General features: G+C 45.0%; 1 protein-coding gene across 1 annotated transcript in view; it reads right to left on the bottom strand.

Moving 5' to 3' along the window:
• Window positions 1-6,808, bottom strand: part of Klhdc10 (kelch domain containing 10) — a 76,166-nt gene extending 69,358 nt beyond the window's left edge. The window contains exon 1 of the mRNA XM_004661209.3: window positions 6,554-6,808. Coding sequence (XP_004661266.1) covers window positions 6,554-6,719 — 166 coding nt within the window. The 5' untranslated portion in view covers window positions 6,720-6,808. The remainder of the gene's footprint in view (window positions 1-6,553) is intronic.
• Window positions 6,809-14,017: the final 7,209 nt, after the last annotated feature.

Below are 14,017 nucleotides of genomic sequence, written 5' to 3'. Positions count from 1 at the left end.
ATTACAGGTCATTGCTGATGCTCTTGGTTTCCCCTCAGGAGTAGATGGTAAGACCCTATTGCTGAAGACTCCACATACTCAGGCTGCAAGGTCACTGAGAAATCCTGCTGGAGCTGAGCTGAAAACCTCTTCCATGTAGACCAGCTAACAGAAAACTTGAAAAATGCTGCGTGCAGTTCCATGGGAGAGAGAGAAATCACCAGTGAAAATACTCAACAATGGATGGACACTGAAAGCCTTAAATTTGGGCAGCCAGGCCAAATGAGCCAATGGGTGTAACAGTGGCATGTCTGTTATGGGGAAAACCAACTGCTCTCTAAGTGGACGGGCGGCCGCTCCATGGGATATATCCTGATACTGAAAACCCACAACAGGGGTAGTCATGAGCCCTAGGGGTGTAATGTCTGCTAGTGTCTGGGTATATGTATATTCTATGCTCACCAAACTGCCCAGTAAGCACTTCTCTTAATGTTCATACCTATATATTAATGCTACTCTCACTTCTGGTTAGAGAAACTTCTCTTTTCAGATGGCAGTGCCCTTGGGATGACTCAGAAGGCAACATGGTGCTGAAAAGAAGTGACAGAGGAGTGCTCAGTACTGAAATATCTCTATCACATCTTCCAAGGCTCAGGATCCATTGCAGAAGAGGTAGCAGAAAGAACCAAAGGAAGGGTAGGACTCCTTACAATGAGCTCCTCCTCCAGACACAAAATAGCCTGGCTATCCATGACCTCACAGTGCCTGACACTACCTACACAAGATCATCATAATAGGAGGAAAAGATCATGACATCAAAATAAAATAGATACTAAGAGGGGAAGGGAATAAGATAGAGTGGAGTTTCAAAGGGGAAAGTGGGAGGAGGGAAAAAATACCATGGGTTATTGTCTACAATTATGGAAGTCAATAAAAAAAAAAAATAGGGGCTGGAGAGATGGCTTAGCAGTTAAAGCGTTTGCCTGCAAAGCGAAAGGACCCAAGTTCAATTCCCCAGGACCCACATTAGCCAGATGCGCAACGGGACATATGTGTCTGAAGATTGTCTGCAGTGGCTGAAGGCTCTGGTGTGCCAATTCTCTCTCTCACACACTTTTTCTCTCTCAAATAAACAAATAAAAATAAAATATTTTAAAAATAAATTAATTAAAAATAAAATAAAATAAAATGGGGGGGGGGCGCTGAAGAGACAGCTCAGTGGTTAAAGGTGCCTGCTTGTTGGCCAAGCCTGAATGTCTGACAGCCTGGGGTTCAATGTCCCAGTACCCACATAAAGCCAGATGCACAAAGTAATACATGCATCTTGAGTGCATTTGCAGTGGCAATAAGTCCTGGTATGCCCATTCTCATTCTCTCATTCTCTTTCTTTCTCTCCCTCTCTTTTTCTTTCTCATCCCTCCATCTGCTTGCAAATAAATAAAATAAAATAATAACCTCACTTGTCTATTTGAATACAGCCAGTGAAGCTACACAGGGATAAGACACACTAATCAAATTCATCATACATTAATTGCTTACACATATTTATACATTAATTAAAAAACATTTATTTTATTTATTTGAGAGAGAAAGAGGTAGAGAGCAAGAGAAAGAGGGAGACAGAATAGGCACACCAGGGACTTCAACTGCTGCAAATGAACTCCAGATGTGCCTCCTTGTGCATCTGGCTTACGTGGGTCCTGGAGAATCGAACTGGGATCCTTTGGCTTTGCAGGCAAATGCCTTAACTGCTAAGCCATCTCTCCAGCTCCAATATGCATTAATTCTTTTAAATTATATATATACATACACACACATGTGGGGAATATATACATATACAAGTATATGTACATATATCAAGACTACTGATACATACATGCTAAGTATGCCCAAGGAGAATCACAGGATGCTTATGAGAGTGTACAGGGAAAGGAGACCATTATCAGAAAGGTCAGGGAGGCTCCTATGGGGGTGGGGGATAACCTGCAATTGAGATTCAATGGAATAGAAGTTAATAAGAGAATGAGGAGTTAAGAGGGCCCCGGATGATGGAAGAACATACGCAGTGGGAGCCAAAGAGACAGAAAAAAGCAAAAAGCAAGTGAATACAATAGAGGATTAGTTCAAAGGAAAGAAGAAACAGACTATGTTTTGCCTTTTAGAATAGAATAAGGATTTTTGCTTTTAGGAGTCATGAAATGGCTGGCCGTGGTGGCGTGTGCCTTTAATCCCAGCACTCTGGAGGCCAAAGTAGGAGGATTGCTGTGAATTTTGAGGCCAACCTGTTACTACATAGTAAATTCCAAGTCAGCCTGGGCTAGAATGAAAATCTACCTCAAAAAAAAAAAAATTGAGCTGGCTTAAAATATTGAAGAAGCAGCAGCAGCAGCAGCCGCCACCACCAGATGTGGTGATGCACGCCTTTAATCCCAGCACTCTGGGAAGCAGAGGTAGGAAAATCACCATGAGTTTGAGGCCACCCTTAGACTCCATAGTGAATCCCAGGTCAGGCTGGACTAGAGTGAGACCCTACCGCAAAAAAAAAAAAAAAAGAAAGAAAGAGAGGAAGGGAGGGAGGGAGGGAGGGAGAAAGAAAGGAAGAAATAAAAGCAAATTGCAATGAAAGGTCAGGCACAGCTGGGCATGATGGTGCATGCCTATATCCCACAGGTGTAAGACAACCTGAGAGATACATTGAGACCCAGTCTTAAAGGAAAAAAAAAACAACAGGAAGGACCTGCAAGCAGGGATAAGGATAGATTTGTGCCTATAAAAGATTAATGCTATTATGAATGGGAGGCCAAGTGTAGAAATAGGAAGACTGCTTAGAAAGCTACTGTAGGAGGCCTAAGTAAGGGATGATGGCAACATGAACCAAAGTTACAGCAGACGTAAAATACAGGACTTGGTGACTGATTCCAAGTAAAGCGTAAGGGAGAGGAAAATCTAGAGGATAAGCCGGGAGTGGTGGCACATGCCGCAATCAGGAGGCTGAGGTAGGAGGATAGCCATGAGTTCAAGGCCACCCTGAGACTACTAGTGAATTCCAGGTCAGCCTGGGCCAGAGTGAGAGCCTTCCTCGCAAAACTAAAAACAACCAAAAACAAAAACAAAATCTAGAGGATAATGGCAAGTGTCAGGTTCCTATAATTGGATGAGAAGAGATCCTATCACCTGGGGCTAGGGAGGTGGCTCATGGTTAAAGACATTTGTTTGCAAAGCCTGCCACTCTGGGTTTGATTCCCTTGTACCCATGTAAAGCCAGATGCACAAAGTAACTCTTTTGGTTGCAGTGGCAAAAAGCCCTGGCACATTCATGCCCATTCTGTCTTTTTCAAATAAAGAAATAAACACTGTAAGCGAGCGATAACACTCCAAAAAAACTAGTGCTTTTTTGTTTTGTTCCACAAGGAGCTGAATGCAAGGTAGTAGTGCAAAAACAAAGAGAAGCTTCTCTCAATACATGGAAGCCTCGGTATACAAGGATTAAAATGGAAATATGACTAGAGGCCAAGGGATATAAAGGTGGTACCTTTAGAAAAAAAAAGCTGGGCGTGGTGGAGCACACCTTTAGTCCCAGTACTCGAGAGGCAGAGGTAGGAGTATCGTCATGAGTTACAGGCCAGCCTGAGACTTCATAGGGAATTCCAGGTCAGCCTGGGCTAGAGCGAGACCCCACCTCAAAAAAAAAAAAAAAAAAAAAGGGCATGGTGGTGCATGCTTTAAATCCCAGCACTCGGGAGGCAGAGGGAGGAGGATTGCTGTGAGTTCAAGGGCCACCCTGAGACTACAGAGTGAATTCTAGGTCAGCCTGGGCTAAAGTGAGATCCTACCTGGAAAAGTCAAAAAATAAAAAGGGTTTTATACTTCCAGGGTCAGCCATAAACAGATCTACACATTCCTATTTTGCCCTACACCTACAATCCTTAAATACCACAAAATAGGGCTGGAGAGGTAGTTTGCCTGCAAAGCCAAAGGACCCAGGTTCGATTCCTCAGGACCCACATAAGCCAGCAACAAGGCATATGTATCTGGAGTTCACTTGCAGTGGCTGGAGGCCCTGGCATACCCATTCTCTCTCTGCCTCTCTTCTCGCTTCCTGCTTGCAAATAAATAAATAAAATTTTAAAAACTTTAAAATTTTTTAAAGGAGAGACTGATTGAGAGGAGAAGGGGATATGATGGAGAATGGAGTTTCAAAGGGGAAAGTGGGGGGAGGGAGGGAATTACCATGGGATATTGTTTACAATCATGGAAGTTGCTAATAAAAAAAAAAATAGAAAAAAAAATTTTAATTTTTTTCAAAATAGAGCCAGGCATGGTGGTGCACACCTTTAATCCCCACACTGGGGAGGCAGAGGTAGGAGGATTGCCATGACTTCGAGGCCACCCTGAAACTACATAGTGAATTCCAGGTCAGCCTTGACTAAAGCAAGACCCTAACTCAAAAAACCAAAATAAATAAGTAAATAAACATTTCAAAATATAATAGGTACATAAAGGTTTTTGTGATGATTAAGATGAAACACCTAGCTGGGCGTGGTGGTGCACGCCTTTAATCCCAGCACTTGGGAGGCAGAGGTAGGAGGATCGCCGTGAGTTTGAGGCCTCCCGGAGATTATATAGTGAATTCCAGGTCATCTTGGGCTAGAGCAAGACCTTACCTCGAAAAAGAAAAAGAAAAAATAAATGAAACACCTAGGAGAATAAAGAATTAGTATGAAAGAATTTCAAAGTACATTGTTGAGAATGAGGGAAAGATGGAGGATGCCTACATGAGGGAGGAGGAATCAAAGGGCAGCCAGGGGAAAAGGAAGCAGAGCTAAAAGATTCATGACTCCACTGCTAGACTTTTCATAGTTCAGGCACGTTTTATCTTTACCTCTGGACAAATGGCTGTTCTTGCCCTTGTGTGCTGAGAGAATGCAGAAATAGCTCCATACATAAGGCCTTTCTTTATCTGAAATCTTGGCTTCACTGCCCTCAGATGGTAGCAGGGAGGAAGTACACCAAGCAGGTTATAGGAACCTGAGCATGCCCACATAAAGTTCAGGGTGTAATAATTAATCCATGACCAAAGACTAAAGACTGCAGTGGTAGAGAACAAGCTGCTAATAGTCCTTGCCATGAGATTTATCTTCTAGGCTATCAATACACAATTCCTAAGTTTTTGTTATTAATTTGGGATAAAACACTTCTCCATCTTTTTTCTTTTTACATGAAGATTACATATCTAGCAATTCTATGACGCCGAGTCTGATACATTCATCTATCACTTCAAATCCGACTCATGATATATTGTGTATCAGACTATTTACAAATGCCTCACTCTAATTTGATGGGGTTAATGTAAATTTATAGCACATATCAAAGACCTTACCACAAACATTAGCCATTACCTCACTGAATGTGCAAAAGCCCCTTGGTTATCTTCAAATTAATCAAATAAATATTTAGAAGTACAGGACACAGTAGTAAACACAATTCAAACCCCAACATATTCTCAAAACTCATTATCCAAACAAATATACCAATAATGTAATCGTCAATACTACTCAGACACACACACACAAAATATGATGAATGACTAACCCATCATTCCTGACAGTTCTCTTTATGGTAATTAAAAAAAAAGGCTTGCCTAATAAAATATTTGACATTCTGTGCACTGTTTCTCTACCTTTATTCTACTAACGTGAAAATTCACTTAAAACTATATGCCTTTCATACTGTCTACACACAAATCAATTTGATTTGGTTTTGTTTGTTAAAGCATCCTAACTCAAAAGATTGGGCACTGTAGGCCAGACATGAAATGATTACACTTGACACATATTTCCCATACTCAGTGTCTTTATACCGAGGACACAACAGAATTTTGTCTAAGTATATTCGTGATATTCATTCCCATCCCCAATGAAAATGTAGGCACCCATTGTGTGTCTGGATATCCCCATATATTAATAATTCAACTATTTTCTCTTTCCCATACACTCCTACCCAACATCGCCTCCACCAGCACCAAAAACAATACCCACACACACGAACACCTTTCTTCCATTTCAGGCTGCTTCTTAACTTACACAGTTGGGTGACTTTTTTTTTATTATTATTTAATACAATCATTCCTTGGAAAGCTCTCCTTAACTTAACACTTTTTTTTTTTTCAGATCATTTCCCACAAGTAGGCACCAAAGTCTTTTCTTCCACGAGCTCAAACTGCGGAAGGGGAATTAGGAACAGAGTAAGCAAAACATTTGGGAATGTCAAAGAGCCAGTGTCCTCTCCCGCACACGTCTGTGCACAGCAGGATCACACACACTTTTCTTCGGGGTGCTCCGGTTCCCTTCCTGACCTCAAAGACACCTTCCCTTGGCTCTGATTCCGGGTCCCTGGCTGTGGGAGGGGAGGAGGGAGGAACTCGAGGGGACCTGCCTTTTCCTCCTCCCGAGGAAAAGAAGAAAGCCAGGGAGGAAAGAAAAAAAAAAAAGAAGAAAAAGAAAGGAAAGAAAGAAAAAGACAAGGGTGGCAGTCGCCTTCCGGCCGCCTGTCACCACCCTGTCCCACGACTCACCTGGCAGATGAGGCCGCCCGGAGAGTTGCACGAAGCGGTTGAGCTGGCCAGTGCCCCGACCCCCGCTGCCCCCGCCGGCCCCACTACCTCCTCCGCCAGCACCACCACCAGCGGCCGCGCCGCCTCCCCGCCGGCGGTTCCGGTCCCAGCCCTGCGCGGCCGACATGACCCGCTAAACGAATGCCGCAGCCCGGTGCCGGCAGCCTCCCCTTGACCCGGAGGCACGAGCCGAACCTCCTTTCCTGGGCTCCTCAAGAGACCGGGGAGACAGGGGAAGGCGAGCGGGGGGGGGGGGGGGGGGGAGGGGGCAGAAAGAGAGGGAGCGCCGGGCTCACCGACGACCAATCACAAAACGCTTTGGTAACACAGAACCAATGAGCAGCCGTCTCCTTGGTAGGTTGAGGGAGGCGGGGAGAGACGTGGTAACCATAGCTATGGCTAAAAAAAAAAAGAAAGCGAGGGGAGGGAGAGGGAGGCAGAAGCAGCCAGTCATCGATCGCATCGAGCACGCTGAGCAACACTGCGTCGCCGCGACGACTTGCGGACTCAGGAGGATCAATCGAAGCCCGAGTGAGAGAGGCCACGCCTGCCCGAGAGGCTCCGGCTGCCCAGGCGGGTGCCGCAGGGGCGGCCTCTTTCCCGGTGGACACTGCCATCCGAAGCAGGGTCTATGCATGTATCTGGGGACTCTAGAGTTTTTTGTGCCGGCTTTGCAGAGTGAGATTCCATTTCCCGTCTGTTGGCACACACACACACACACAAAGGGCTCGCTGGGGAAGTGGGAGGCGGCAGGGGTGGAGTCAAAGCTGAAGTGTGAGAACGAGGTATTCCTGGGTTTCATCATTTGTCTCGTCTTTCTGTGGAACTCGGTCATCCCGGTACAAGCCACGTCCCAAGCAGTTTTAAACCTGGTTAGCAGATGCCGGAAATGTTATCAGTAATCATAGAAATATGAACATAAAAATCTCGAAGAGAAACCATTTCTGACCTATTACAATACATCACTAAAAAAAAATTTATTAATAACACCCGGCGATGTGTACAGTGCTTAGAAAAAAAAAATTCTCCACAATGAATACATGGTTGGGTAAATATTTTTGCTGAATTTTTTAAAATCATCTTAGAATGTAGACAATGAAAGGGAAGTGTAAAAATGACAACAAGGACGGACGGTAAAATTGAGAGAAAATGTCAGTGTCCAGATCAGAAATTCCTATTGTTCCAAAATTAAACAGAAAAATTTGGCTTTGAGTTTGGGGGCGCAATGCAAAGTGGGAAACCGCAGACTAGGAGCTAATGTTTCTGAATAAGGAAAAACCTTAAACAGTTCTCAAGGGAAGCAAAACTTTTCAAGAGTCTTACATCTGACAGACACCCCCCCCCGCCCCCGCGCTGTTTCACGCCAGAGAACCTGACATGTTGCGGAAGCTGCTGAAACGACAAGTATCCTTTGGTCCTGGCGTGCAAATTTTAGGTTGCCACTGCCTCACCCCACTGTAGTCTCACATCCGACTTCAGTAGAAAAAGGATTTTAGCCGGGCGTGGTGGTGCACACCTTTAATCCCAGCACTTTGGGAGGCAGAGGTAGGAGGATCGCCATGAGTTCAAGGCCACCCTGAGACTCCATAGTGAATTCCAGGTCAGCCTGGGCCGGAGTGAGTCCCTACCTCAAAAACCAAAAAAGGGCTGGAGAGCTGGCGTAGCGGTTAAGCGCTGGCCTGTGAAGCCTAAGGACTCCGGTTCGAGGCTCGGTTCCCCAGGTCCCACGTTAGCCAGATGCACAAGGGGGCGCACGCGTCTGGAGTTCGTTTGCAGAGGCTGGAAGCCCTGGCGCGCCCATTCTCTCTCTCTCCCTCTATCTGTCTTTCTCTCTGTGTCTGTCGCTCTCAAATAAATTAATTAATTAATTAAAAAAAAAAGAATTTTAACCATTAAACGGGGGTGGGGAGGGTCCCCGTAGTGGCTCATGCCTATAATCCCACAACACTGATGGAGGATTGACACCGTTCAAGGCCAAGCCAAACCACATAGTGAGTTTCAGGTCGGCTTGGGTAAGAGTGAAATCCTGCTTTAAAAAAAAAAATAAAAAGGCGCGGGGGAGGAGCCTGGAGAGATAGCTTAGCAGTTAAGGCATTTATTTGCCTGCAAAGCCAAAGGATCCTGATTCGACTCTCCAAGAACCATGTAAGCCAGATGCCCAAGGGGGCACATGCATCTGGAGTTCTTCTGCAGCGGCTGGAGGCCCTGGCATGCCCATTCTCACTCTAGCTCAGGCTGACCAGGAATTCACTCTGTAATCTCAGAGTGGCCTTGAACTCACGGAGATCCTCCTACCTCTTGCCTCCTGAGCGCTGGGATTAAAGGTGTGTGCCACCATGCCCAGCTTGTTGTAGTTTTTGTTTTGTTTTTAATTTATTGGTATTTGAGAGAGGGAGAAAGAGGCAGCAAGAGAGAGAGAGAGAGAATGGGGGCTGGAGAGATGGCTTAGCGGTTAAGCGCTTGCTTGTGAAGCCTAAGGACCCCGGTTCGAGGCTCGGTTCCCCAGGTCCCACGTTAGCCAGATGCACAAGGGGGCGCACGCATCTGGAGTTCGTTTGCAGAGGCTGGAAGCCCTGGACCGCCCTTTCTCTCTCTCTCCCTCTATCTGTCTTTCTCTCTGTGTCTGTCACTCTCAAATAAATAAATTAATTAATTAAAAAAAAAAAGAGAGAGAGAATGGACACGCCAGGGCCTTCAGCCGCTGCAAATGAACTCCAGACATATGTGCCACCTTGTGCTTCTGGCTTACATGGGTCCAGGGGAATTGAAGCTGGGTTCTTTAGCTTTTCAGGCAAATAAATAAATTAATTAATTAAAAAAAAAAAGAGAGAGAGAGAATGGACACGCCAGGGCCTTCAGCCGCTGCAAATGAACTCCAGACATATGTGCCACCTTGTGCTTCTGGCTTACATGGGTCCAGGGGAATTGAAGCTGGGTTCTTTAGCTTTTCAGGCAAATGCCTTAATTGTTAAGCCATCTCTCCAGCCCCCTCTTGTTTTTGAGATAGGGTCTCTCACTCTAACCCAGGCTGACTTGGCATTCACAGCGATCCTCCTACCTTTGCCTACTGAGTGCTAGGATTAAAGGCATGTGCCACCACACTCCACTACATTTTGTCATTGTTGGGATTTTGTTTGTTTGTTTGTTTTGTTTAATTTAGTTTAGTTTTTTTAAGGTAGGGTTTCACTCTAGCCCAGGCTGACCTGGAATTCACTATGGAGTCTCAGGGTGGCCTCGAACTCACAGCAATCCTCCTAACTCTACCTCCCGAGTGCTGGTTTTAAAGGCGTGTACTACCACGCCCAGCTCTTGCTCTCTTTCTTTTTTCTTTTATTTATTTGAGAGCGACAGAGAGAGAAAGAGGCACATAGAGAGAGGGAGAGAGAATGGGCGCGTCAGGGCCTCCAGACACTGCAAACGAACTCCAGACGCGTGCGCCCCCTTGTGCATCTGGCTAACGTGGGTCCTGGGGAATCGAGCCTTGAACCAGGGTCCTTAGGCTTCACAGGCAAGCACTTAACCGCTAAACCATCTCTCCAGCCCTCTTCCTCTCTTTCTTAAATAACTAAAATTAAATATTTTTTCATATTTTATTTACTTATTTGAGAGAGAAAAAGAGGCAGAGAGAGAGAGAGAGAATGGGCACTCCAGGACCTTCAGCCTCTACAAACAAACTCCAGATGCATGCGCCACCTTGTGCATCTGGCTTATGTGGGTCCTAGAGATTTGAAACTGGGTCCTTTGGCTTTGCAGGCAAGTGCCTTGACCACTAAGCCATTTATTCAGCCCTAGAATAATCTTTTAGAAAGCCACTTTGAACTACTTATACCTACAATAGCATGATGTCTAATGTATCTTTCAAAATAAGGGTGAGAGTGAAAATGCAGTAGGGTGGGGAAAGACTGGTGACAAAACAGAGTAAAGGGGAGTGCCATGAGTTTAATGTAGCTGGGTGTTGGGTACTCTGAGTTCATTTAGTACTCTGGATCTTCTTTTGTCTATATTTGAATTTTTCTCATAAAAATGTTTTTACAGTTAGGTGTGGTGGCGCACGCCTTTAATCTCAACACTTGGGAGGCCAAGGTAGGAGAATCACCATAAGTTCGAGGCCACCCTGAGACTACGGAGTGAATTCCAGGTCAGCCTGGGCTAGAGTGAAACCCTACCTCGAAAAACAAAAAAACAAAATGTTTTTACAGGCTGGAGAGATGTCTCAGTGGTTAAGGCGCTTGTCTGCCAAACCTAACAGCCTGAGTTCAATTCTGCCATACCCTCATAAACCAGATGCACAGAGTTGTGCGTGCATCTGGAGTATCTATATATCTCTATCTCTGCTTGCAAATAAACAAAATAAATGAAAGGATTTTTACAAATAGCTCTTTTTTTTTTTTTTTTAATTTGAGAGTGACAGACACAGAGAGAAAGACAGATACAGGGAGAGAGAGAGAGAGTGGGCGCGCCAGGGCTTCCAGCCTCTGCAAACGAACTCCAGACGCGTGCGCCCCCTTGTGCATCTGGCTAATGTGGGACCTGGGGAACTGAGCCTCAAACCGGGGTCCTTAGGCTTCACAGGCAAGCACTTAACCACTAAGCCATCTCTCCAGCCCACAAATAGCTCTTTTTAAAAGAATACTTAAGGCCGGGTGTGGTGGTGTATGCCTTTAATCCCAGCACTCAGTAGGCAGAGGTAGGAGGATCACCATGAGTGTGAGGCCACCCTGAGACTACATAGTGAATTGCAGGTCAGCCTGAGCTAGAATGAAACCCTAGCTCAAAAAAAAAAAAAAAATATTTAGAGCTGGAGAGATGGACTAGCAGTTAAGGCACATGCCTGTAAAACCTAAGGACCCATGTTTGATTCTCCAGGTCCCATGTAAGCCAGATGCAAATGGTGATGCATGCATTTGGTGTTTGTTGGCAGTGGCTGGAGGCTCTGGCATGCCCATTCTCTCTAGCTCCATCTCTCTCTCTTTCTCTCTCTCTCCCTTTCTCTGTCTCTAATAAATAAACAAATAAAAATCTAAAAGAAAAAAATATTTATTTATTTGAGAGAGACCAGCTGCTGCAAACACTTTGTGCATCTGGCTTACATGGGTTCTGGGGAATTGAACATGGGTTTTTTGGTCTTGCAGGCAAATGGCGTAACCTCCAGTGCCCTTCCTTTTGGTTTTTCAAGGTAAGGTTTCACTCTAGCCCAGCCTGACTTGGAATTCTGTATGGAATCTCAGGGCAGCATGGCACTCACAGTGATCCTCCTACTTCTGCCTCCTCAGTGCTGGGATTAAAGGCGTGAGCCACCATGGCCAGCTTACAAATAAGTCTTAAAAGAACAATTCTTGGGCTGGAGAGATGGCTTAGTGGTTAAGCGCTTGCCTGTGAAGCCTAAGGACCCTGGTTCCAGACTTGATTCCCCAGGACCCACATTAGCCAGATGCACAAGGGGGCGCATGTGTCTGGAGTTTGTTTGCAGTGGCTGGAGGCCCTGGCATGCCCATTCTCTCTCTCGCTCTCTATCTGCCTCTTTCTCTCTCTGTCACTCTCAAATAAATAAATAAAAATCTTTAAAAAACACTAAAATTAAAAAAAAGAAAAATAGTCATTCAGTTTAAAAAGTAGAGCCAGATGTCATGGCACACGTCTTTAATCGTAGTGTTCGGAAGGCAGAGGTAGGAGGATCACTGTGAGTTTGAGGCCACCCTGAGAGTACAAAGTAAAATCTAGGTCTGCCTGAGCTAGGGTGAGACCCTACCTCAAAAAACAAAACAACAAAAAATTTTCAAGTAGGACTTTTGGAAATTGGGGCAAAAAATTAGTGTAACTCCAGATAGTTCAAGGCTGTATCTTCAATTTTTTTTAATTAAAAAAATGGTGTAAAATAGGACAGCCAGAAGCCAGACATAATGGCATGCCTTTAATCCCAGCACATGGGAAGCTGAGGTAGGAGGACAGCTGTGAGTTTGAGGCCACTCTGAGACTACATAGTGAATTTCAGGTCAGCCTGGGATAGAGCAAGACCCCCTACCTCCAAAAACAAAAACTAACACTAAAAGGACAGCACTCATCTACTCATCTTTAAAAAAATTTTTTTTGTCATTTTTGTTTCTTTATTTGAGAGTGACAGAGAGAGAGAGGGAGAGAAAGAGACAGAAAGGGAATGGGCGCGCCAGGGCTTCCAGCCACTGCAAACGAACTCCAGATGCTTGTGCCCCCTTGTGCATCTGGCTAACGTGGGTCCTGGGGAATCGAGCCTCGAACTGGGGTCCTTAGGCTTCACAGGCAAGCGCTTAACCGCTAAGCCATCTCTCTAGCCCATCTACTCATCTTTAATCTCAGCACTCCTGAGGCTAAAGTAGGAGACTTCAAGGCTGGGCTTGGTGGCACATGCCTTTAATCCCAGCAACTCTGGAGGCAGAGGTAGGAGAATTGCTGTGAGTTTGAGGCCAGTCTGGGACTAAGGAGTGAGTTCCAGGTCAGCCTTGGCTAGAATTAGAGACCCACCTCCAAAAGCCCAAAAACAAAACAAAATTCAAGGATAGCCTGGACTGCAGGAGTGACTTGCAGCCCAGCTTTCAGACTGGACTAAACTGAGATTCACCTGGGGAGGGGGGAATCTTTGACACTATCTAGCCTTCTTTTGTTTAACAAACATTTATTTATTACTTGATTTTCTTTCGAGGTAAGGTCTCCATCTAGCCCAGGCTGACTTGAAATTCACTATATAGTTTCAGGGTAACCTTGAACTCATGGCGATCCTCCTGCCTCTGACCCACAAATACTGGAATTATAAAGATATGAGCCCCCATCCCTGGCCTATTCATCTTTTTTTTTTAATTTTACTTTTATTTATTTATTTGAGAGTGACAGACAGAGAGAGAAAGAGGCAACGAGAGAAAGAGAGAGAGAGAGAATGGCCATGCCAGGGCCTCCAGCCACTGCAAATGAACTCCAGATGCATGTGCCCCCTTGTGCATCTGGCTTACGTGGGTCCTGGGGAATAGAACCTGGGTCCTTTGGCTTTGCAGGTAAATGCCTTAACCGCTAAGCCATCTCTCCAGCCCCTATTCATCTTTTGTTGCTTAATGATTGGGAAAAAAAAAGGGTTACACTAATTTGTAGGATTCAAATCGTGGGTTTTTCTTTTTATCTTTTCTTTCTTTCTTTCTTTTTGTTTTCCCCTTCCATGTGGTCCTTGAGCATCCATTAATGCTTGGTGGTTGCCTCCAGTAAGTCTTTGGCTTCATTCATTTTGGTTGCTAAGTAAGGAAAGCCTCCTTTGTCTGGACGATTCAAAATCATAATTCTCCCTTGGGCTGTTCGAATCTTGGCCTTGGCAGCAGGTGGGCTTACACTTAAGGTAAGACTAGCTTCTCGCCTATTCACTTTCTGTTTGAAACCTCCTTTATAGTAGGATGAAAGGCTAGGAGA

This window comes from Jaculus jaculus, chromosome 10 (assembly GCF_020740685.1).
Source record: "Jaculus jaculus isolate mJacJac1 chromosome 10, mJacJac1.mat.Y.cur, whole genome shotgun sequence".
NCBI lineage: Eukaryota > Metazoa > Chordata > Mammalia > Rodentia > Dipodidae > Jaculus > Jaculus jaculus.
Note: the sequence above shows the minus strand (reverse complement) of the source record. Positions and strands in the feature narration are given on the sequence as shown.